This window comes from Lichenostomus cassidix, chromosome 5, assembly GCF_008360975.1.
Source record: "Lichenostomus cassidix isolate B80296 chromosome 5, HeHo_3.0, whole genome shotgun sequence".
In the NCBI taxonomy this organism is placed as follows: domain Eukaryota; kingdom Metazoa; phylum Chordata; class Aves; order Passeriformes; family Meliphagidae; genus Lichenostomus; species Lichenostomus cassidix.
In genome coordinates, this window is record NC_139486.1 from 26,500,391 (window position 1) to 26,527,200 (window position 26,810).

A 26,810-nucleotide genomic window follows, 5' to 3' on the forward strand; every position below is an offset into this window, starting at 1 on the left:
AACAAGTCTGAGTTTTAGATTGTTTCTTCTGGTAACAAGAAATGTTACATGACCTTGCAAGTAATGTTACTTGCTTGCCACAGATTTGTCACTGCTAAACTTTCCACAGTAAAATGTTTTAATTTGTGCTTTGAAAGGGCAACAAGTAGCATAATTCTGAGTATGTACTTCTGCCTTTAATACATGTGTTCACAACAGATTTTTAAAGTTTGATGAACGTGTTAGCCAAACTGCAGCTGTTCATTTTCCTACTCTACTGTTTCTCAAATTTTGCTTCCTCCTTCCTACCCACACAACTCTTACCTTTTCCCCTTCAGTTTTCCTACCTGAACCCTACAACCACTCTACATCCATTCTCTGCCTCCCTATATCTGCCCTAGTGCCCGTATTTTTATGTGATTTTATCTTGTGAGTTGGGAGATTGGGATTCTTAAAGCATCAGGACATAATGAGCATCCTTCAGCACAGCCATGTCTCTCCTGCAATACCTTACAAGAAACCCAGCCAGAAACACCATATCTAAAAAAACACAAGTAGTATCAAGAATGTTACATTCTACTTGGGCTTAAAAATAAAACCAATCTTTGAAAAAGACAATTAGGACTTCAGACTTCAAAGTTCAAGTTTTTCCAAACAAATTCATTTTGTTCGCAGGATTTCTGTATTTCAGAATCACTGCAATTAAAGCAAGAAGAGTTACATACATATCCTATGTTCTTTACATAGGATTCTACATATCCTTACATAGAGCTAAGAAATTCAGAAAAAGTATCAATAGGAGATTTAAGAAATATTCAGAAAGAAGTACACAAGTTCTATTTCACATTCAAGGGGTCAAAATTCTCAAAGAAATCCAGCCAGTGATCTGTAAAGAGTGGTGCACTAACATCCCCCACATGGACCAATGACACTTGACAAGGAAAATATAAATTGAATAATTTTTGAGTTTCTATAATAAAAGACTGCTAGTTGCACACCCAAAACAACATAAGAAAACATGTGGAAAAAGTTCCAAAACTATTAAAACCACATCTCTTCTGAAATAAAATTAACCAATAAAAACCCAAATGAGCAGATAACGAACTAGAATGACTCACTTGAACTGGAACTACTCTCACTTCAACTTCATTCAAGTCAACACAGAAGTCACTACTTACCAAAAGCACTGGGCACTCAAGATACTTTGAAAACTTGCAAACATTTTAGCCATCAAGTTAAATTTGTTTTCTCAGTCATTACAATAATTTCTACTACTATTAAGAATTTTCTCCAACTAATTTAACAGTAGCGGCTTTGCTACTTGTGAATAAAAAACACCCCCACTCCCAAAAAAACCCCCACATAACCAACAAATCACAAACCAAAGCAAAACCAACCATTCCAAACTTAAAACAATTCTATTCTTCAAGAAACTTATGGACTACAAAAATTACAACAGCGTCAAATTTTCAACTCAGACTTCTTTCTAACATGCCAAAGCCAAAAGTAGAAGCTTTGGTAGAGGCATCAGGGGAATTCCTGACGCAATTCCAGGAAGAGAAGACCCCACTGTACTAGATCTATCCAGTTTAAAACATAAATATTCAAAGCAGAGTAACTTTGTCAACTCAACACAGCTGGGACAGTAGGAAGATTATGAAACTACATTTCAATTTCTATGTATCAAGATTATTTCAAGCAAAAGGAGTCCAGGAGTTGGACTGGATCTTTGTGGGTCCCTATCAACTCAGGATATTTAATGATTCTATGAAAAGTATAGAAATTATTGGGTTTTTTAAAATCTAGGTTTCTCCAAAAGAATAACTTCAAAGTATTTTTAACCATATGATTTTATACCCACAAGACATCATTATCCATGCTTATGAGTAAGCCTTAAGAAAATTTAGTGCCCTTTAAATCAGTCATGTGTAATTCAAATCACAGCTGCATACCAGAAAGAATTTTATCTATTAGTAAAATTTAACTATGCTCTCCTTCAACAAAACTTATTTCCAACTGCTATTCAAGTACCATCAGATTTAAGCTAAAAGGGACATTTTGAAAATGCTACAAAAGATAATATTAAAAAGGTCGGCTTATTTTGAGACAAGAAGGAAAAAAATCTAACTGACCAAGAACACTCCTGATTTCATGCCAAAACTATACCCACACAATGATTGCTGGCCTAAAATTAAAATCTAAACTATAAAGAATGAACATCTAGAATCCACACCACAACACTCCCTCAATGATAAAACTTTTCAGACAGTAAGTCAAAAAATAAGTAACTCTCAGGCATAAAGATGAAAATTTAACATTCTTCAAGTAAACTGCAACATATTATTTTCCCTTTATTTCCACATTTTGTTCCCTTTATTATGCTTGAATAGAGAATTGGCACAACTTTCAATTTGATTACCTCATTGCCCACAATTGGAAAACGCAGCAGTCAGTAGAACTACTATACAAAGTTTCCTTTTCATGCACTTGTTTTAGAGTTCCAGGTAGACGACGAGGAATTAAAAACAAATCACCCCGTTCATTCACCAGCCCTAAACACCATTCCAACAGCCAAAATTGCAAGAACTGAAACAACCACTTCTACTCAACAACTCATACAGCACTCTTCTTCCTTAAAAAAAAGCAACACCGTACTCAAATGGAAGGAAGCCTCCACATACTAGTACAGAGGTGAAAAGACCTGAAATTTATTGAACAGCTGACATGGCAGACAAACCACCTCATTCCCTAAGGTTTGCTAGTTCCAAGCAGCTTAACAGGAACTTAAGACAAAAAAAAAAATCGAATAAATATTGTTTGAAAATTTTAAAGCACCTGCTTCAGAATAGGGTGCAACTCTTGCATACTTTGTCCTTTTCCTTTCTACAATGAACCAGAAGTTGTAAATAAAATTTAAATTAACTGACTTACCTTCTTATCTTCTTTTACTTTGTGGGGTTTCTTCTTCATTTTTTTATCATCCAATTCTTGGTCCGATGTAATAGCAGGGTTATCTATGCCACCCTTCCATGTTTCTACAGGTGAAAGAAGTGGGTCTTCTTCGCTTCCACGATGTCTTCCTTTTCTTTTAGTTTTAGAGGTGGTAAAAGCCTCATCATCACTTGCATCTGAATGTGTTCTCCTATAGTAAGACTTGGCTTTGCTGAACAGTGTCTTAGACTTATATTTGTATTTTGAAGGCCTTCTTTCCCCGTGACTTTTGGATACTCTATCAGAAAACCCATTTTCTTCCTCACCTTGGGCATTTATAACAATTGAGTTTTGAACTTTAATAATACGATTCTGACTATCCTCTGGAACTGCATAGATATCATCTGCAAAGCCTTTATGTTTGTAAATAGTGTCAATAGGTTCAGCATAGTTGTCAGATTGGTCTGCATCTTCTGATGGTGCTGCAGGCACTCGAGAAGGTTGTTTCCTGGGGTTTTTGCCAATACCTGCCTCAATTGTTTTCAGGAGGTTCGGATCCAGTTTTTTCACATTTGTTCTTGGAACAAGTGGTTTCGGTTTTATCGGAGGAGGCACTTTATGGTTGCGTTCATGGTCATGACAATTGATTGGTGTACTGTGAACAGGATACTCATTTCCTTCCAAATCCAGTCGGTACTTTGAACGATCACTAGGTGCAGGGAGTAACCTGACGTCATCACCAATTGGACTGTAAGGTGGTGGTCCTTCGGCATCATCCTCTGAGTCTGGGTAATTGTAGTCAAGGGAACTTCCTCTCGGAGATCTTGGGAAAACATCTTCACTTGTATGCGTTGATTCCCGTGTGCTGTCTGACATGTAGGAGCTTTCAATCATGTTTTTCTTCTCTAATACATCACTGAAGAACAATGTGAAAACCTCAGTTTGCCGATGATATTGAGATAATGAATATAAAGCTGTAAACTTAGCAGTAATTTCTGTTGCTATGTGTTCTCCTTCAGTCATGAGTTCCTTAATTGCTTCATTCTCAAAGAAGTCTGCCTGGCTATCAGTAACAGCCACCAACTGGACAGGAATCGTATCCTGAATTTCAGAAAGAAATGCCCGAAGCATTCCCATGGATGCCTTTCGCTTTGCAGAGTAGACCAGTATATACCCATGAACAAGTTCATCTTTCCTTACACCAATTGAAGAATGATATGATAATATAGTTATCTGTATTCGACGTCTCTTTTCACCTATTATTTTATCAAGCATCAAAGAATTATTCTGGCCAGCCTGAGCAGCACTACAGGAGTGAGAATCGAGGAAAGGTGAAAGAATAAGATCCACACTGAACGGATCACCACACATGGCACACATGACAATCCTTAAGTCAGCTTCTGACAGATCTTTAATGGTGGGAACTGGACTTACAACATCAAAATTATGTTTAACTGCTTCCAGTACTCCCCTCAGAGCTTGTTTGATTTGGGCCTCATTAAATTTGCGTGGATACGTACCAGCAGGCACGTCTACAAAAGGACACTGTAACTTGTTAGCCAATTGCTGTCCCTGATGTCTCAGAATAGGTAAGTTCTTGCTAACACTATCCCTCTGGTTAGCCAATATTAATGTAAAGGAAAGATTAGCCATATACTTGTCTCTCCTTATCTGAGATGCTTCAGCCCTTATTTTTGCAATGCACTCCCCAATAAAAGTCAGTGATTCAATAGAGTTAAACACACAGAAACAACCATGTGGTTTGAAGGCTGAGGTCCACAACTGAGTCAGCAGGTATGGGGATTTGGCATCAACTGGCCTAAGGTCTAGTTCATATATTTTTCCATCTAATGCATATTCATCATCAGTGGATTGTGTCCGAATTTCATTTGCCAATTCTTGTGCAAGGCCATCTTTGCCCAAAATGAAAAGATTGATTTTATCTATGTTGGCACTATCATGGTATAAATTTGAGCGCCCATGGTCTAGCTGCAGAAGACTGTTGGCAAGTAACTCTTCTACTTTTATGTCCATGCAGTTTTGGCCACTAAGACAAGTTTCTTTAGTTGGGTGATAAACAAATCCTATGTGTTTGAGCAGAAGAGATTCTCTGTCAGGTGCAAGTTTCTGTAAAGCTTTATATCTAGGTTCTTCACTCAGAACTGCATGAATTTCACTCATTTTATCTGTACTTGGTGTTGCATTAAGATCCAGATCATAAAACAGCTCTGAATGTTCAAAAAGCATTTCCTGAAACTCCTCTTTGGCTTTTTCTACAATCTCCCTCTGATGCCTACCATACACTTCCTTACTATCTGCATCAGTGATGTATTTGAATGCTTCATCCTCCATCACAAAACATATAACTTCTTCCCATGGCTGTCCAGGGGAAATGAATTGGATTTTTTCAAGAGTTTTTTTGAATTTCTCTTTCATTTCAATCCTTCTTTTCTCGGATATAAGATGCTGTACATGATTTTGATAAACTTTTTCTGCCTCTACAGTAGTGAGAAGGTCAAATGGAATCCTTCTGTCATTCACTTTATCTATGTGGTCAGTTTCATCCCAGGGTGTTTTTTCAAGCACTACAAAACAGGACTGGAAGTCAGGCCTTTTCTCCATTACCTTCAAGGCTTCCGGCCAGCTCAAAAGTTCAATCTCATCAAGATTTGATAGAAGAGTATTAAGAGCTCTTGGCAATGCATTAATGTATTCTTCCTTTCTCTTTCTAATATGTTCCTGTTTAAGTTGCTCTATGTGTTTTGAAAATGTATTTTTGGCCTTTTTTGTTCCTTCCAAATTTATGTACTCTTCATAATCAGGGTGGTTTTTCAGTTTGTTACTAACAGTTTTCCAAGTTGCATGATAGTCTCTCACAGTTTGGACAAGTTTTTCAAACTTATCTGTTGCCGTAACAACTAACTGTCTTTGAGTTTTATAGGCATCCAGATAGGGAATTATTTTGGGTTTACCACGAGTTTTATCCATCATTTGTACCAGTGCAGTAAAACATGTTTCAACATTGACATTGAATCTTGCCGATGTTTCCACGACTACAAGGTTCTTCTTATTTGAAGCAAAGGCCTGAACCTCTCGCAGATAATGATCCACACATTCATCACATTTTGTTGCTGCTATTATTATGGGTTTTTTAGATTTTGAGAGCTGGATATAAAGATTATTCACAAATTTAAGTTGATCATCAAACTTCCTATTGCATCCTTGGCTTACATCAATGCACAATAAAAACCCATCTACGTTTAATTTCCCTTCAGGCATTTGTTTTTGCTCAAAGTCTTGCTCCAAGCCTAGCTGATCTGTGCAAATGTACATTAGTTTTTCTGCGGACTGCAGTTTGGAGGCAGCTGCACGTTTTATGTACGGTTGTAAATTCGTACTCCGATGAGGCAAGAAAGTCTGATCATCAATGAACTCAGTCTGTTCAATTACATGAATTCTGCACTCAATTCCATCCTCACCACTTTGTGTTACGTCACCCCAGTACAAAAAGTGATCATTGTTAACAACTCTTCCTCCAAAGTCAATTGTGCTAAGCACAGAGGTATGCTCAGGATAATATTCATCTGCTTTTGAACGAACGAATCTATTGCACAAACATGACTTTCCGACTCCACAATTACCTTTATCCTTTTCAGTTCCAGACAGTCCAACAACGCTAACAGCATAAGATGGGGGGCGTGGCTCTTTGTTTTTTGCCATCATAACTTTCCTCTCATCCTTTTGCAATTATCAAAGTAACGGTATGTGGTTTTCATTCTGGAAAAGGTTCCCACAAATTTAAATTGTATATCCAGGGTTCCAAAAATTGCGTTCAGTCGTTCCTGCTTCCGATTGTGATTAACAGAACCTCAGATAACCAGGACAAGGAGGATCATCTTCCTAAAAAATACAAAGAGAAAAAGAAAATTTCAAGATAGCAGGTATTTCTTTATAATATTCATGAGGGAAAAGAGATTTTAAGAAGCACTTTTGCTCGATCACCTTGATCTTCTGTATGTATGAAAATTCTACAACTACTTTGAATGAGATCTTAAATTCATAATTCAGTAACGTTAATGTTATTTGTACTACAAATTTAAAAATAAACAGATTTTAGGCACAGTTTAGTTAACAGTTTATCAGCTGTTTTGGTAGCTGATCAGCATACTTCTGAAAAAAAGAAAACCCACACCCAAACCCTGAAATTACTGTTTTCTTCCTCAGCATATGAATACTGGGCACTAAAAATCCAAAATAAAACATTAAAACTCTAAACCAAACCCAATATTCACATACTTCTATTCACACTCACATTTTCACTAGATACACTCATCTGCATGAATAACGCTACTTTTATGTGCCTTTGCACATTGGGGCTTAGGCTGCAGTAAAGCAAATTTAAAAATAAGTAGCTGTAAAAGCAGGCAGTTAGCCACATTGATCAGCTGCTACCTATCTGCAGAAGTAGACTATTTATATACTAACAGCAAAGTGCTTTTAAGGAGATATTTCAAACCTGAATTCTACAGAAAAACATAGATATCATACAAGTACTAAGAGTAGGACTTATGTATAGATTTTAAGACTACAGTGTTGTGTCATTCCTTCTGTCTCTATGAAAAAGTCAAACTTTTAACTTTCCCCTCTTCACTGGTAAGGCCACACCTGATGCACTGTGTCCAGTTCTGTATTACAGGAGAGATACAGAACTACTGGAGAATGCAGCAAGAGGTTAAAGTACCACAACACCTCTCATTTAAGGAAATGCTAGGAGAGCTAGGACTGTTTAACCTGGTGAAGAGAAGATTCAGGGAAGATCTCATCAGTGTACACAAATATTTGGAGGAAAAGTGCAAAGAAAGCAGAGGCAGACTCTTTCCAGTGGTGCCCAGGGACAGGACAGGGGGCAATGGGCACTCAGTAAAATACAGAAGATATCATAGGAACATCAGGACGCACATTTTTTATTGTGAGGCTAACTGAGCACTGGTCTGGTTTGCCCAGAGAAGCTCCTGCACTAAAGATATTTAGAAGACACCTTGAAAAAGACCTGAGCAACCTGTCCTAGGTGACCCTGCTTGAGCAGGGAGGCTGGACAAGATGACATAAAGAGGTCTCTTCCAACCTACACTGTTCTGTACTCTGTGAAAATACTTAGATAAAAATACTTCTCATTTTCTTGGTTAAAAAGCAACTATTACATGGCACTATAAATGAAAGGTAGATACCACTGTACTTAACATATTTGCTTTTATATTTGTAGAGTACAAAGTAACAACATAAATGTACTTTGTCAGTCCTAGCAACAATTAACTAACCAAAATATAAAATACAAACCAGATACATAAAACAAGCTTTTAGTTTTAGAAATCATAGAAAACGGAAGCATTTTTTTTAGGGGAAAAAAGTATTAGCTTCATTACAAAATGAAGAGGAACATCTGATTTTAATACTTGAGAGTTTTTATATTGCGAAAACTGAAACTCTTATGTCAGACTTTAGAATTCTTTTTTGTTTAAGTCAGATTACTCAAAGACACATTCAGAAAGACAACTTGTATTTTAAATTTTGCTTTTCACTGTTTCCACTGTGTTTATTATATTCTTAAAACACAGAATTTGGAGCTAACAGAAAACAACCCTGGGAATGAAAATACTTAGCAAAAATAACATCTTTTACAAGCAGTATTTATATTACTACAAATAAACCTAGTGTTTTCTTTCTAAAGCAAAGCTTATAGTAGCATCATTCAAACTGTAAGAATGAGAAATTTAGTCAGCACTTTCACTATAAAATGTTTTCTGTTTGCCACAGCACAATACAGATTTCATGTGGACTAAACTAGAACAAAAAAAAAAATCTTCATCCACAGGATTATTTCATCAGGAAGACACTGTCAATTTGCAATTAGTTTATAAGAAACAATCAATACTTTCAGATACTCTACATCCTCATGTAGCAAAGGTTATTCCTCCTCCATCTATAAAATGTTTTGTTAAATCAATAAATTTTTAAGTGAGTAAGTCCAAAGAGTAAGGTGAAAGGGGACACTGACAAAGGCAGAACAAACACATCAGTCTCTCATTAAAGTTCTGACATGGAAGATTTTCACCCTAGTGGAAGCTGAATCACTAAAGAGATTTCAAAACAGTGTGGGTTTGATTTTTTTTTTTTTTAATACAGTTACTACTTTGCACTGACTGTACGAAGTCACAGAATGAAATCTATGTTAATTAAGTAATAAAACTGGCAAAAATCTGACATTATAATGGCTTCACACTTAATATGCAATCATCATTAAATTGCTCTCCAAATGGAAGATTTTTCATTTCACTATACCATTAATGTAAAGGTACTTTACAGTTTTCCACTGTTTTAAATCATGCACATTGGAAATGCTTTTTAAGTTAGTTCCATTATCTTAGTTCAATCTGCCTAATTCAATTACAACAAATTGTACACTACGATTCATCTAACTCTCCCCCTCTACCTTAGTTACAAATTCAAAGGAGAGGTTGTTTGATTTCCCCAACTAATTTCAGTCTTAGGATTGAAAATAATACTACTATGTTTGAACAGAAAATTCTGAGGCACTCACTCAGAAGATACAAAGTGTTTGACATCACTGCAGGAAGAATCTCTGACCATCTACACATGCACTGGTAGGACCTTGTCTCTACAGATTTTTAGGTTTCCAAGTGCAGTTATGAAGAAAACAAGGTAGCATCTTGCACTTATTTATCCACCTTCCCCCTTAAACACAAGATTATAAAGACCTAAAGCCCAAACTTACCCTTAGGAAAAAGAGGTGCAAAGCAAGATGACTACCCTGCTGTGATCTTCCTGCAGTAATGTCACACATTTAAACAGTGCCCTTCAGTAAGTCCTTCCCTGGGGGATCTGAAAACAAAAAATACGAACCATTAAAAGTTTCAAGTTTGTGAAGGCAGAAGCGGCAATGCACTTCACCTAAGCAGAATTGTTTTCCTCATTTTAAAACTATAAACAAAACTCAAGCTCAAGCTGGTCTTTGTTTAAGTTTAGAGGGTTTAAATCCTGTAAGCACACCTATTAATACCTGAGAGAGGGGAGAGCTCTTAAGTGACTGTGATTTGAATTTCATCCTGATATTTCAACAATACCTAGGTTGCAGAAGCCTGTTCTGAAAAAAAATTAATTCAATTTCTCCTATAAGATACAACATGTGAGCTATAAAAATAACTAATCACTAGTAGAATAATTTGGAATTCCAAAGTATTTACATCATAGCTTTGTAAGATGAAGTTGGTATGGTCAATAAGTACATAATATACAAAATGAATGTACATCTATGTACATATATTTTACTACTAGGAAAAAAAGTATAGTCTACCTCAAAGTCCTTTTATCGTAGTACACCATTTCTAAATTAAAAGGCCTCACAAACTGTGACGCATTAGAAATTGAAAGTAATAATTTGAAGATTTTGATTTCTCAACTAGGGTACAAATTATTAATATAACCCTCTTAAGTGCTAATCTCACTGCAGGGATGCTACTATGAAGTTAGCAAAACTTGAACTCTGCTCCATTATTCCTCCCTTTGCATCCACACAAAACCCAGACTTTGCCAGGCCAGTGATGCATACATTACAATGCAGAAAAGGAAAGCAACTTGAGGCACTTGCACTGGAATATCATCTAATCCATTTTTAACTAAGGAAAGGTGTCATTGTTAAGCAAGATGCAGCACCATGCTGCATATGTGCTAAATACTACATCAGAGCTTTTTCTTGTTTTGCCATTTACCTTCTTTAGTAAGTTCTTATTCACTTATGTTCTTACTAATTTCACTTTGCTTTGAAAATAATATAGGTAACTGAAAGAGTCTAAGCTCTATTAAATTTTCTTTTGGACAAGAAAGGCTTGACAATACTAATAAACAATATACCAACACTACAATAGTAACTAATCTTGTGGTACCAAACAAGACCAAAATCAACAGGCAGCAGTCTATCAGTCCTGCATTAAGCCTGGCCAAGCTACAGTGCTAAATTCTATCACTTGAAAGAGAAGACAGGCGGTAAGTCCTGCTCCCTGACCTTAACTCCAAGCTGTGGCACTCCTCTACATCCACAGCTAGATGAGCAGGGCAGATAGTTGCTCATGAGGAAACAGACAATGGGACTCTGAAGAACTCAGAGTATGTGGAAGAGCAGATAAACTGAGAGAAAAGTGTCTCCACTTGCAAGAATGCATGTGAGGCTTGAGAGACACGGCCACAAAAGAAAGCTCAAAGACAGGCCCCCAAAAAGACCAGTCAAAAACATTAAGAGGCCAGAGAAAGCCCTATTTACAAATATGTGTTTGCCAAAGTCTTCTGAGATTAATTCTAAACATTAAAATAGAATGTCACACTATTATCAAGTAACAAATACTTGAAGAGTTAGTCACCTATAATTATTTAATAACTGTGGCTGCACAGGAACTTGTAGATTAGTCCACGATCAAGAAAATCACTTATAGATAAATAGTCTGAGTATTTCTTAATACCTGCCGAAATTGCTTTCTGGACCTAAAAATGTTTTAGGCCTAACACGGCTGAAGCAAAAATGCGGTCCGAAAGAGTCTACAGAATCGCTTATGACAGAATTGCTTATCAACTATTTAAGCAGCTGCCAACAGGGAAGAGTATTTTCCCCAAATCCTTTATTCACTCTGTAGTGTTGTCAAGACACAATGGTTTATGGATTAGGGTTTTCTGACTATCAGCATAGTCTTGCAACTGTGTAATTTACCTGGCCAAGCAAAGAAAAGCACATGTGAATAAAAGGCCCATCACAGCCTAGTCTGCTTCACAAGGTATAGGAATACATCAACAGAAAGTTACTGTAACCTCTACAGCAGATCACAAAGTAAATTCAAACACATTAGGTATCACTGAGATGGTCTGGAGGATGAGTCTGAAAGTGTTGTGCATGTAAAAGATCAAGAACCACAATTCCAAGAAAGCTACAGCTCCAGATTCAAGTTACTGCTGACACCAAGTTTTTATACCAAGTCATTCCTCACTTCATACTTTTTGAGAACCAAAACTTGGCATTGGAAAACATTTAGTACAGTACCCAAAGTCCAAGACCTATCAGCACACCAGTAACCACAGCTGTACTCAAAATAGAAAAAGAATTCAACTGTTTCCCCACCTACCATCAGTAAAAAAAAAAGTCAATGTACCTTAACATAATGTCATTTCTCATTCAGTATTTACCAAGAGTTATCTTTGTCACTCAAGCAAGCATAAGAAATCTTCAAGCGAAAACTCTTTTCAGAAATGAAACCAAAGTATACCGATGTCATCTTATCAACAATTTCCAATCACCTAAGTCTGTCGAGGTCCTAACACTTAATGTGTCCTGTCCACTTTACAAACACATCAATATTCTTGCCTTCACAGGTACTGGAAACCTTAATTAACCGTAGTCAAAATCTCATTCACAAATAATGGTAAATACAACAATTACCCAAGTATCAGCCAACATGAGAAAAAACATGATCCAGATTGCTTATCAGAAAGTAAGCTCAATCAAGCAACAAGAAGTTAGTAAAGGACAATATCTTGCAATGCTCTCAGTAGTGATCCTCTGGCTGAAAAGAAATACAGTTTAAGTGGTATACTGATTAATCGTGCTAGGTAAATGAAGGATGAGAATGAATGACTCCGACCGCTGTTCATTTCATATTTAGTTAATATGACAGTGAACTATCACCTCTAAAGGAGTTCTGTAACCTAGATAATTCTTTGCATATAAAAGCAAAGTAATCAATGTATTAAAAAAGAGAGGTAAAACCCTGACTGCCCAACTGCCCAACTTCATATTATAAAGCAATGAAAATCTGTGTTTAAAAACAGAAGTTCAAAGTTCCTACTAAGTTTACTAAAAGTCTTCTAGCAATAATAATACACTGAAAACTGCCTGCGTATTACTCAAAATTAAATCAGAGCCTAAATATTATTTCTGAATTCAAATGAAAATATCATTCTTTAGGTGGAATCTAGCAACCCCAGGGTATCTATTATCATTATTGCTCTCCACAAAAAAAAAAAACCAAAAAAACCAAACAAACAAGAGAAAAACCAAACAAACCTACATAAATTAGATCAAGGTACAATAAACAGGTAAACTGCAAAGGTTCAAATTACCAGCACTGCAGCATTCTGAACCTAAGCCTCTCAAGTTACCTATCTTCAGATTTCTGAATATCTGAAAGTATTTGATATAGGTTCAAAGACTGTACTTGAACAGGGAAGGAAAGTGTAAATTTGCAAGAATAATAAATTCTTTTTTTTTTTTTTTTTGCATAGGCTAAACTGCAACCAAAAACATGCATAGGGGTCAGAGAAGTTTCTCAGGGCAAGTCTGCCAGTCAGACTTATTTACAGAGGTACTCAGGATGAACACAAAAGAACTAATGGAGAAAATTTACAAAGGGGATCCATCAAAAAACTTACAAAAACAGAAGAAAGAAAAAGAAGCAGCAAAGAAGTGATCAAGGTCAGAAAAAGGGCTAAAATGCATTTCCTGGAAGGAAAAAAAAAAAAGAAAAATTCACATCCTGGTATCAGCAACTACAACTAATTTCACTGATCCACATATTTGGAACGTTTCATATTATTTTGCTTCATGAGTAACTGCAGTATAGAATCCAGGACACAACCCCATAGAGCTTAGTTTGTTGTTTGACCTTGTACAAGCCATATGTGTCATTTCTACCTGTGTAAACCAACACTGGTTATCCTCTTCTTAAAATTACAAAATGAGCAAGGGAAAAGGCATATATAAGTGGCAAACAATATTCTGCATAAAAATTGGCAAACTGAAATAAATGCCAAAATGCAACAATATACACTTTTCCAGAAATTGTGCATGCAGGTATTGGTTTTGCTTCCACAAATGCAAAGCTTCTTCTGTCATGTTTGAATGTCAACCGATGCAGAACTCCAAAAATGCGTGGGAATTTTAACTCACAGCCAAAGAAACAACTCTTATTTACCACAGAATGTAATGTGCAGAACTAGCCATGGATTATTTTGTTTTCCAATAGATGTTAGTGACCAGAAAAACACAGAATGCAAATTCAAAATAAATCCACTACAATTGTTTCAGATTTTCTTGCGAGGAATTATGAACTCACTTTTCTTTAAATATTTCACCAAATCTAACCATAAGGAAGTGATGACATGGTTCAAGCAATCTGCAAAATGCAATACTCTTCCAGCTCACTTACACTGACCTTTCGGCTAAAAATTCTCAGAGTAAAAAAGAAAAAAAAAACAAACAAAAGACCAAACAAAGAGTGATTAAAGAGTGATTAAGTATTTTGTGTGCCCATTAGGACAGACGTAACACAGATGCGGGGGAGGAAAAAGCGCTGGGAGTGCCGGTGGGACCCTCCCGAGCTGAGCCGAGCCGCGCTCCCGCCGGGGCAGGGGGGCGCAGCACGGCGCCGGGCGGACAAAGCCCCCTGGCGGCGCCAGCCCTGCCGCGGCAGCCCCGGCCGCGGGACGCAGGCCCCTCTGGAAAGCATTCCCTGCTTATCACCGAGCAGGAATGCACCACGGGCTCCGCTCGCACAGCTACGTCACGGCCACCAATGGGACTGTTTGCAGCTCGCCCGACGGAACCGTGCCAGCAGAACTTAGCGATGGGGATCTGGCCTCCAAAGTGCCATTCTCTGGGAGAAGGTCAGGGAGTGTCACCCCCAAGAACGCCTTCTGCACAGAATGCCAAGGACACACCGCGGAGCGGTCTGCTAAACGGAGTGACGTGGAGTGCTTCGAGAAGTTTTATGCGAAATATTCCTGAAGGATGCCAGTACGTGGGATTCATCTTGTGTCAAGAAAGAACTTTTGGAAGCCTTAAGATATCGTCAGCATCTTTTTAATATCTTTGTTAAACAGAACGGAATTATTTTTGCACCTTCGACTCAAATATACAAGTCCCAACAGGGAAACTTCCACAGAACGATCTATTATTATGATCGGTGCTTTTCTTTTCTACAAAGTCTGCACACGGAGAAAAAACACCTACAGCTTTAGGAAAGCACATAGCTTGAAAAACATGTGGAGCATTTGGTTCTGTTAGTGCTAAATATAGCATTTTAAAACAATTTAGTCTGAGCCTAAAGTATTTAATTGGATTATATTACACATGCAACACCTTAGCTAAAGTAAAGTCCAATACCAGGGAGTGGTAGGCATTTGGTTGCAATTATTTACAATTTTACAACAATGGCAGCTGCTTTAGATAGGGCTACTTTAGAAGAAGGGGAAAAAAATCCAAAAAGCTATTTCAGCTCAGTATGTTCCATGCTTAAAAGCAACTTACACTAAAACAAGTTAGTGACAACGCAACACATGCTTAAACAATTTCTGATACTTTAAGTACTATAGACTTTAAAAAAACCCCTACATTTGCACAATACTTCCTAAACTGTAGTAACACCGGGTTTTAGTAGAGTACTATAAAAAGAATTTTAAGAATTTTAGCACTACTTAAAAATCATTTTAAAAGCAGCATAAAAATGAAAATAAACCCTCATAAAAATGCACCTGGACCAATATTTGTAATACCCTTACTTTAGGCATTTACTATGAATAACTAGGGGTTTCATCAGAAGGCAGTTAACTCTGGTCACTGATGTCACTGCTGAAAACAACTGCCATGCTGAAGACCCCTCCGAAGGTAAGATAGCACAACTGAAAAAAAGCCACCTATTAACTCCTCATTCCTTTATGAAATAAGTATACAAGCATCAGTGCTGCAACTGGCTTCAATGCACAGGTTTAAAATGGACGTCCAATTGACCAGCAAACGCTGCTCTCTCTCTACTGCTTTTACTCTGCAGTGTAGAGTTTTCAAATTTCTGTCAAGGATCTTTATTAAGAAAAAAAAAATCCTTCAGTTTATCTGCATGACACTGAACTAAAGAATACACACATACCCCCACAGGCCTATTTTGGTTTAGATTAAAAACGTTTCCCTCCTACTTATTAAGCAAATATTCCACACTGATATCAAAAGCGATACTGGAGAGAGCAAAAGAGGGGGGTACAGAGGGGTGGGGTGTGTTATGGGGAGAAGGTGACAAGTATGTCTCCCTTTTGTAACTATATAGTCCTGTTTCTATTCTTAATTAAAGCAGTGTTTCGTTTTCGTTATGTCTTATATTTACAACACCAAGGCAATTACATCCGTATGTCTCTGGTGATTCCCTTGGGTGGAGAGAGTCTAAAGGTTATGCTGGTTGAAGGGATTCAAAATGCTCGAAAGCTGCAACACTGCAACTGGCTACCCTATTCCAAAGCCTTAAAATCCACCTGGTGGAAAAACAGAAAGGCACACACATCATTAGGAGAGTGAAGTTTTCTGAAATTTAATATCGAGCAACATTTGAAGGTGAAAGGAAGGAGGAGGGGAATGGACAACTGTTCGAATTTAGTAGAGGAAGAAAAGAACAGAGAAGGCGTGAATGAGTAGAAAGGGGTAATGAGCAGGAAAATAAGTCCAGAGAAAGGAGAAAAGGGGGGGGGGGGAAAGGTAGTGGGAATAAAAGAAGGGAGGAAGCTAAAGGAGTAGGCAGAAGAAGGGAATGAGGAAGGAAGAAGAGAGGAGCAGGGAAGCTCCCCTTCCTGCCTTCCTCCCTCCCTAGAGAGCCGTGACCAGCTGGCAGCCTCGTACAGCAGGCTCAGACCCTCCCATTGCTCAGGCCTTCATCACCTGTCTGGGACCAGGCACTCGCTCGCTGCCCTTCCCGCCTGCCCTCGGCGGCGCGGCGGGGCCGAGGGGGCCGGGCGGGGGGCGCGGGGCCGCTGCCCGCTCCGCACGCGGCCCCAGCCCTCCGAACTGGTTACAGCCAGCGGCCGCCGCGCCAGCTCGCCGGGCTGCAGCCGCCTCCTCCCCCCGCTCCCCTTCCGCCTGCCGGGCCGGCCGCACCGCTCCAGGCCGGGCCGTCTCCCGCGGGACCGCATTCCTCCCCTCACCTCGCGCCGTCGGGATCCGGCTCCTCGGCGGCGGCGGGAGCGGCAGCATTCCCGGGACGCTCTCTCCGCGCCGGTGCCCCCGGCGGCTTCTCCTCCCCGCGGGGCTCTCTCCGCTCTCCGGCCCGCAGCTCCCGACCGCTCCCGGCCGCCGCAGCCCCGTCCCGCCTCTCCGCTCTCTCCCCGGCGCTCAGTAATGGCGGCCGCCGAGCCTCCCCGGCTCTCGCTTCGCTGACGGAGTCTCTCTCTCCCCCTAACTTTACCTCAGCAGCTTCCCTCCCCTCCCCCCTCCCTCCCGCCGCCGCGGCTCAGCGCGCGCCCGCCCGGCCAGCTGCGCGTGCGCGGGAAAGAGCCTCCCTGGGAAGCCTGGGAGGGCGCGCGCGGCCGGCACCCAGCTGCGCGCGCACGCGCGCCGCCCCGCCTCCCCCTCCACCCCGGCCCCTGCGGGAGCGCGCGCGGCGCGCGCCCGCGCGTGCCCTGGTGGCCGCACGGGTAGCGCGGGGAGCCGGGAGTCGGAAGAACACCGGTTCGAGTCCCGCCTCGGGCAGCTGCGCAGGCCGGGACGCCGCGGCGCCCCGGTGTGAGAGCGGCTCCGAGGTGTGCAGGCAGCCACGGGCGTGATCCCGGCCCACCGGCTGCCGGGTGGGGCCAGCCTAAGCTGGGGCCTACCCGAAGCCTACAGCCCGCAGCGATTCCTGCAAGCAAGAAGTTGGTGGTTGACTGGGATAGAATTAAAAGATGTCAAAATGCTGCTTTGGTCAGCCCTGTACCCCGAGCTCCTCTCCTGCCTGGCCACCTGTTACTTTTCACAACATTTCGCAGGTTTAGCCGGTGTCACACAGCATTCTGCCGTTTGTTAATCATTAAAAAGTGAAAGAGCACTGCAGTGGAGCCGCTTGCAGCCGGCAGCTGCGACGCCTGCCTTTGTGGGACAGTGCGTAGGGCATTCCTCCGCAGGGCATGCCAGGCACCGCACAGCTCGGGACTCACTGCAGGCCATTCCTCCGCAGGGCATGCCAGGCACCGCACAGCTCGGGACTCACTGCAGGCCATTCCTCCGCAGGGCATCCCAGGCACCGCACAGCTCGGCAGTCACTGCAGGCCATTCCTCCGCAGGGCATCCCAGGCACCGCACAGCTCGGCAGTCACTGCAGGCCATGCCAGGCACCGCACAGCTCGGCAGTCGGGCTGAGCAGCCCAAGGCAGCACAGGCACTCGGAGGGGTCCCACATGGCTTGCAGGAGGTGAAATGCCTCTCCCGCTCTCAGAGCCCTCCAGGGTTGCACGTAAGCCCCAACCCTAGAGGGATGGGGTTGAGGAGCTTCTTGCTCCTGCCGCTGGAGCTGGGTTTGCTCAGGCAGCGGCAGGTAAGGCATGGGACATCTGAAAGAGTTACTAAGTAGGTGCTAATCTATTCTATCCACCACAGGGAACAAGGCATCTGTGGTCGTCACGCATATACACCTTATTTCTGTGCGCACAGAAATGCATATTCTCTGTTTCATTTAGTGCTAAAGATCATTTATAGGTCTGCATACAAAGGAACAAATTAATATTTTACTGGCAACCCCATTCTTGGCACGGTCCAAGTTTTGAGTGTTATATTTGTAATCATAATATTTAATAACAATATGGTTCATTCGATGCAATTTTACATGCTGTATGCACATCTCAAAGTTATACATCTGAAAACTAGGAAATTAAAAGGTTTATTAAATCAGATCTTTTCTAAATACACACTGCCTCGGATTTTTGAGAAAATTCTAACTAGCTAAACCTTTTTACATTAAATTTGACTGAAAGCCTAGCATGGACACTGTCTTACATGAGAATATTTCTAGAAATAGTCATCTTAGGTAGGTAAGGACACTATAATTGCAGCATTTGCTCAAGAGTTTTTGCAGTCACAATCTAGCTAAAAAAAAAAAAAAGGAAAAAAGGCAAGCTAAAAAGGCCTAAAACCAGAACTTAATTTTAATCTGAATTGCCTGATTTTGAGGGGTTTTTTTGGGGGGAAGGGGGTTTGAAAATAAATACCTTGGAGTATTAAAGTCTTATTTCACATTACCAGGATCAAAACCTTATACTCATATGGAAAAAAAAAAAACTTTTGAGATTTCTTAGCTTAACACAAATTTAAAGGAGATCTGTTTCCTCCTGAAACTGTGCTTAGGTATTTATTACCATAAGCAGTTAATATTAGAGAATTTTTGTAAAGCTCCATCATGTAGAAGGCCTCTCATGTAGGAACTGATTGTATAAATTACTTTGATCCTGATCATAGTTTAAAAAAAACCTCAGCAAGGTGAATAGACTTGGGAATAGCAAGAAGTTTTTCCCAGCAAGCTCAAACGTGCAAGGCTGGTGAGGAGTGCCTGAGTTAGAAACAGCTGGCAGCACCATCGGCTGCAGGGAGTGCAGAGGTACCCTCTTCACAGGGATGCACAGCAGCCAGACAAAAGGCAACAGGCACCAGTAGTTTTCTGTGATGTCAGTCCTTGGTAAGACACACCATTAGCTCCAAAAGCACTTCTCATTGAAAGAAAAGAACAGGTTTTCTGGCAGAATTAGATGAGCTAATTCTTCTTCCTCTGATCCTAAATAGTCCTCCAAAAATTAATATAACACAGGAAAACTGTAAAGCCAGAAATTTATTTTCATGTAGATTTCTTCACATCAGATCACCAGAATAAGAGGAAACTGATGTGCAGAAACTCACTTTGCTTGTGGCCTTCCAGGAAGGATGCAAGTTCTGTCAGGCTGCAGTAGGCAGCTTGCTGTGATATTATAGATCTTATTAAATCCTTTGATTTTGCATAAAGCTACCAAAAGTCAATAATTATGTCCAATGAACCAACAAGCAGGGTTCTAAGTAGATTTATGACACAGTGTTTTTCCTAGAATCTATGAAATTTATAACTTTGCTGCTTAATGTTAACTGTTGGGTAGAGATACGCCCCTGGACTGTTTCAGTTGCATATTAAAAAGACACGCAAGTTTTCAAAGGGAAAGTGGTGAGAAAATTGCATATCCATGAGAAAACAGGTAGTTTTATGCCCTTATGAGAGCATAATATTTAGATTTCATGGGCTACATAAAGATTTTATGTCACTGATGAAGCAGTAAGATAAATGAAAGAAAGTCCATCAAGGTATTTTAATATACAATTTTATTACACAGTTCAGAAATATTTGTGGATATTTGTCAGAAGCAATCTTTCAAAAAGCCTTTTCAATGACTGAGTAGAATACAGGGAGCAGGGTAGCTCAGAGAAGGAATAAAAATAAACTACAATAATGAAAAACTATTAATAATTTAGGTAGGTTAGTGTTTTGTAAATTACACAGAAAGGCACTTCAAAGAAACATTTCAGTAAACCTTGAGAAACTCAGAAGAAAGTCATTAATGATTTGCAACATTTGTTATTTATAATGACTGTTGTTATTTGAGCCTTTCGCTATAGTAGATTTCCCCTTAGAAATAGCCTCATACTTCAAGGGCTGATTATAAACACAAATTAAGTAAGCACTTGTTATATCTCTAGAAGCCTAGACAGACTTTTCCTCTGATTCTGGCCATCTGAAGCCAAATGAGAGACAAGTGTGTATCTCCTCATGCTTCTGGAATTGGGGGATTTCAAACCACAAATCAGGTGAGCAATGCACACACTTCTCATGGGTACAGCATTTTCTTAATTGCCCTCACTCCTACATCACTGCTTTCACTGCACCGCTTGGAAGTGCAAAACAAGCAATCTTACCAAGTGTAATAAACCAAAAATCAGTGTGCTCGTGGTGGTTGCAGAACATGAAATCTGCACATGTTGTTTTACTACAAGCTTCTTTTCAGACCTCTTCCCCAACATCCCTCATTAAACAGGAGAACTGCCAGGTCCGTCTCACTTCAATGGAAAGTCACTGTTTTGCATAAATTTTAAGAATCAATGATACAGCACCTTCTTTGTGAGAAAACCTTCACACACTTTGAACTTGTTCTACTGTTTATGCTAATGTTAATTCATTGCTCTCCATGTAAAAACACTTGTATATAGGAAGAGGGGGCAAAATAGAAGCATAAATATTTACACCATCATATCAAATTATTAAAGAGAGCCTGTTTGGTTTCTAATAGGAATCATTTGGATAAATGCATTTACTTACTAAGAGACCTGCATCACTGCATAATTCCATAGCATGGAGGGGAGGGGAAAGCTGACTAGCATTACTGGTTTTCTGATCATCAGTGCACCTGACAAAACAATGAGCAGGTAGAAAACTCTCTTTACCTTTCTCCTACTCCACCCTTGTTCTAGTTTAAAGGTTCAGGTTTTGGGGCTGTGGTTTTATAAACAAATATTTTATTCATTTTTTAAATTAAATACTACACTGATCACCATTTTTTATTAATTTGGATCATGTACCATTTCAAAAGAAACATCAAGAGCATGATCAGTGATTGCAATGAACCTGGGTTATTCAAAATCAAGCATTCACATAATTGACACATTCAGCATTTTGTGTTATGAAGCCCTACCTTTTTTCTAAGCCTTGCTATGTTCCACTCTGCTGGTATGAACCCCATGACTCTCAGGGACTGGAAAATCCCAAATGAGTGCAGAAAGATCTGACAGAGCATGAGAGAGAGACTGAGAAAAAATATGGAATCCATAATTTTTCTTTTAAAAATTAACTGGAAAAGGAAATTAGCCAGACATTTTACATGTGTGTATTAGTTCAGAAAATAAAGGAAAAAACTCTTCCAGAGTAGCTTTAGCACTTATGTGTCTATATATACACTAATGAAACCTAAACACTGAGGAGAGAGTGATTGCCTAGCACAACACAGAGAAGGAAATAGAGGATAGTTTCAGTTTGTTATTTTACTTATAATGAACCACTTTTAACTGCTGTCCCAAGCCCCTTTGCTGCTCAAGCCCAGCCTTACAGAAGCCTTGGCTACAGCAGAGCACAGAACCACCCATAGCACCCTGCACCCTTTGCAGGAGCCTCCAGCAGGGCCTCCCTCAGCATCCTCTCCAGCCAGCAGAGGATACTGCTGTGAGGCTGGATGCCAGGGCCGCACAGGCGAGGGTGCCAGTACTTCTGGACCTAGTGATGATGCCTCATTTCAGTACAGGCATCAGTCTGATGAAGGGAGAGGATAGATTTGTATGAACAACACCTCTTCTGTTGCTTGCTTGCTTGTTGAAATCAGTGAGTTGAAGCACTGGGAGCTGCTGAGAAGAGATTACCCTTATCACAGGTGAACCAGGAGAGGGCTGTGAGAAGAAGATACCAGAAAAGACTCGTAGGGTCAAGGTCATAAAGGAGGCTTCGTTTTGCTATCACCATGTCTCCCTGTGTGCTCTCAGACGGCTCAGGCTTTTTTGTTCAGAGGCACACTGGTTATAGGAATACAGGGAGAAGAGTGATTTGACAGTGAGAAGGTTTTCTTGATTGTTTTCTGCTAAGTAATTAGTATTGATATGTTTTTGTTTCAGATGCCTCAGGGATAATAGAGCTTTAGGAAATGGGTGGATTTCAGTTGCCTGTTCGCTTTACAGCTATAATTGAGAATTTCTTTTTCTAAAAAGGGGGGGAAAGAAGGTGCTAAATGTGCCTCGGGAGAGGTGATGGAAAATATTATGACAGTAGTCAAGATGATTGCAAACACGGTGAGGCTGAAATGTGTTCAGCTGACCTAACTAAGCATGAATAATACATTGCCTCATTTGACTACAATATTTCTGGTCAGATTCTGAACATAACAGGGTGATTTCAATAACCAAGTTATTGTACTATCAGATAGCAACAGTTTAGATGTTACAAGAAAAATATGCTCAAATAGTACATTTCTAAAGAAACAGTATTAAGCACTTTGTTTTAAAGCAGTCTTTCTTATAGGGAAAGCACCTTTCCTTCTCTAATAAAAAGTTGTCTGAGCCTAGTTTTTTAATATCATAAGAAGAGAAGATTCCTCCAAATTGCAAACGTCGGAGAAGATTTAAAGGCAACAACTGCCAAGGGAAGAAGCAGGGGAGATGTTCATTTTAGCAACAGATTACAAAGTGGTCACATCACTGGTCATACTGACTTCTACTATTGCAACTATCCTTGTAAAGATATTTTACTTATATAGAAATTATCTTACATAGCAAATCTAATGCACATAAAGAATATTCAACAACTACCAAGAAGCTGATTGTAGGCTGCAAAAGTTCCAAGACAAATTACAATTACAGGACTGCACATGCTTGTGTCTTCCCTCCCCAGACGTAAAGGGAGAGCTAGGAAAAAAGTATGCTGGAAAGAGTAGCTGAATCTTGCCTTAAAGGTTGGAGAGACAAAATAGGCTTTTCTTTTGTATATGTATCAGAATCCTGGGCAAAGGCAAACAATACCTCTTCTGGAAATCAACTGTTCATGCATATGGGTTCTGCTTTTTTCACAAAAATTGTATGTGGCTCTTCTTTTTTTTTTTCTTCTTTTTTTTTTTCAGTATGAAGAACACAGAACAGCCATTATTATCCTAATAGGTGCTAATTGCCTTCAATAGATACACAGCTCTATTCTTTTGCCCAGTGTTATGAATCCAGTACTTAGTCAGGTGAGACTACATTAGTAACGCTCAGACTGAGCTTGTAGTAAATTAATAAAACAGTAAACATTTGCTTCTAAAACTTGGATTCTAAGCTATGACCCTGAAGTGGGTTCTATGTGCCTATGACAAATACTTTCCATCATGCATTAAAACACATATGCATGAAAATAGTTTTAAAAGGTGTTGCCAAATAAAAGCCCATGTTATTCTGTACCTACAATAAACAGGTAAAAAATCTTTTGTTGTCACTGTAAGATGAGTTAATGGATTCATATGAACACATTTAAATGCAAATCAAAATTTATTCATGTAATAGAATTTTTGATATTATGGTGTACACATCTCTTTTTTAAGGTAATTTCTGCCCAAATTTGGAAGAAAAAGGAGCTAAACCTTTGGATTTAAATCCTTGGTGTGAAAAATGTGCTTTGAAGTCCTGAACAACAGCAAAGAAATAGAACCATGGAATAGATCCTCTAGAAACCTATTGTTCCTGCACATGTGTTCCATTTTTTCACCAAAAGTGTATGTGGCTCTTTAGCCTGAGTGAAGAATGCAGAACAGCCATGTCTTCATAATGGATGATAATTGCCTTGAATAGATGTGCAGTTCTCTCCCTTTGCCCTTTTGTGGTATCAATTCAGGATAACAGGCCTATTCTTCCCATTCTCCATCTGTAGTCTTTACAGACTCCAGTCAAGAGAACTACTCTATGGAGTAGAAACAACTTAAGTGCATATATGTTTATGGGAATTGTCCCAATAAACAACAACATAGACATATTTCTCATTTGGTGTCTGAAAATAATGAAAGTGGTTCTTTCATATGTAAAATCTTGAAATACTTCCCACTTATAAAAGTTACGTATTTACCTAGCTAACATGGCAATCAGTGCTTCCACTGTAAGCTTTTTTCCTACCTTCCTGCCTTTCCAGTTACATACATGTGTGCATACACTCACAAGTACCACTGTCAAATGGTCAACAACTGGCTGAAAGGCTCTGCAAGGAAGGTTTTGTTGCTAAACAGCTGCTCTCCTCCTTTAGCATATTCATGAGCCTGCCAACTTCTTCCTTGTCTGACAGTGAATCTGTTGTGAGCATGAAAGAGGTGTGGCACTCCTCACTATGTCTGAACACATGAATAAGAGAAAATATGGTATTTATTAAACACTTGCTATCATTATTGTAATTTCATTTTCTTATCCTCTAATCCTTCTTTATCAAGTTTCATCTTAATAAGACTTAAAGGAAAATAATAATGTTAAGTGATAGATGTATTTGTGAACTGTACACCTTATTACATCAAACAACTAATATGGCACCACATTGCTTTTGCAATTATGAGAATTCTTTTTAGTAAAACAGAAAATTGAACACATTAGAATCATTCTGGATATTATGACATAAATCAAGCATTTAAACTGCATTCATAACTTAAATATAGACTTGCCTATGTAAATAATATCAATTAGAGAAGCTACGATGATGATATTCTCTTAAAAAAGCAACATTTTTTTAAAAATTGGTTACTCTTCATCATTCACATGTCTGAAATTTTGTGCACTATAGCTATAAGGAAAAATAAGTACATTCCTTGAATTCCTGCTCATAAAAGTCATCTGTTCTCCTAGGAAGCTCCTTGGACCTCTATTGTGCCTGGAAAACAAGTCAGATTTTTAACAAAAAGAGTAAAATTATGCAGGAAGTGGTTTACAGGATCAAAAATTTTAACAAATTTTATTTGCTCATAAAAATATAAGGAAGGAATTTCAAAATAGCTAAATGTAATTTAATACAGTCCAGAAGTGAAGTGATTAATATTTTATAGAAATGTCTGTATTTCGAGACACATTAATCACACAGATTGCATTCAGAAAACTGACTGTTTGGTTTTGCTCTTTGCTTTAAAAAAGAACATTTATTCTCACTTTTCTAGAAGTATCATTTTAGCTTTGTCCAAAAAATGAAAGTAACTGTTCATTTCTATTTCCAGTTAAATGCATTACCTGAAGTACTTAGAGTTGATGGGACAGCTAATGATTGCTTTGTTTCAGAGGCTTGCCAGCTGCAGGGCAGGCCATTTTTGCTGAGAAATGCCCTACAGGAATCCATTACTGTCCTTAGTCTTCACTAGGTTCAACTAAGTCCCCTGTTTAGTCAGTTGGATGTTTGCCAATATCTCCACTAAGATCCAAATTTCTCCCATGATGCTCATATATGATTCATTAATATAATAACATGCAAGCAGTGTGTGGCAAATAATCCCCAGCAGAGCTGAACCAAACCTACATCTAGAATACAGATAGAGGAAGAACTTTTTCCCAGGTACTTACAAGGTTTCACCACCTTACACTGGGATGTACAACCCATTGTGGCCAACAATGAAAAAAAACAACTCTTTTTCTGCTGTCAAAAACCCTAGCACTTCATCAGCACTCAAAATGGTGCATAATTCTGATCAGTAAGCCATTCTGATAGTGGTACAAGTATTGTAAATTATTCAGAGATAAAGCAAAGCATTAATTTGTGAGAATATTTCCTACTGCTGGGATATTAAAGTGAGGTCACTCAGCTGTTTAAAATCTCTTGCTTCTCCCCACAATTAAGATTTTTAAGTGAGTTGATGTGACTTTCAATATACCTTGAAAATAATAAGGGTTTTTTAATAAAGAACATTTTGGAAATAAATTAATGGACTGGCAGCAGAAATACAATCCTGAAGAACTGCTTGACTGTGAAGATTTCCTCAGTTCACCCCCATACATTGAGAGTCCTATGACTGCATGCTGCTCTTGCCCTTTAATATGTTGGCAGAGTCAGCAGAAATTGCAGAAGTGGTACTAGGGAAAGTCAGCACAAAGTGATATAATGTGAAAAAACCTGCTTTTGCTGTAAATTAAGCTTCCATTTTCCTGGAAATGAAAACAGTAGTTGCACTGATCACAACATAGAACAAAATCCCCTGATTTTTAAATCCAAGACTTAGGACCAGAACTATTAAAATCATGGATCAATCCCATATATTACAAAGGAGTAATGACTTAAAGCTACATGTTAAATATGTTAAGAGTGCCATCAGACATCAGCTTGCAAATGACCATGAGAGCATCCTTGGATGGATGGAGGATGAGTAAAGCTATGTTCCAAAGTTCTCCAAACAAATTGTAAAGAACTTTTAAAAAAATATATATTCTAAAATCAGGTTTCTTGTGGGATTGCTGAAGTCCTTCAAGGATCTGTGCTGAGCAAAGAAAACCTATCTTTTTAAAGAATTAACATATC

At 39.1% G+C, this 26,810-nt stretch overlaps 1 protein-coding gene across 5 annotated transcripts in view; it reads right to left on the minus strand.

Moving 5' to 3' along the window:
- ARHGAP5 (Rho GTPase activating protein 5) overlaps positions 1 to 17,069 on the minus strand; it is a 46,190-nt gene extending 29,121 nt beyond the window's left edge. For 4 of the 5 annotated variants that reach the window (XR_014852573.1, XR_014852572.1, XM_085061928.1 and 1 more), the window contains exons 1-3: positions 16,930 to 17,057; positions 9,704 to 9,810; positions 2,911 to 6,810 (exon numbers count right to left, since the gene is read on the minus strand). Coding sequence is in view for 3 of the 5 variants with exons in the window: in XM_085061928.1 (XP_084918054.1) it covers positions 2,911 to 6,633 (3,723 nt within the window). In the remaining 2 variants the exon portion in view is untranslated. Of the gene's footprint in view, positions 1 to 2,910; positions 6,811 to 9,703; positions 9,811 to 16,929 lie in introns of all 5 variants that reach the window. The other variant, XM_085061929.1, reaches the window with a different exon arrangement.
- Positions 17,070 to 26,810: the final 9,741 nt, after the last annotated feature.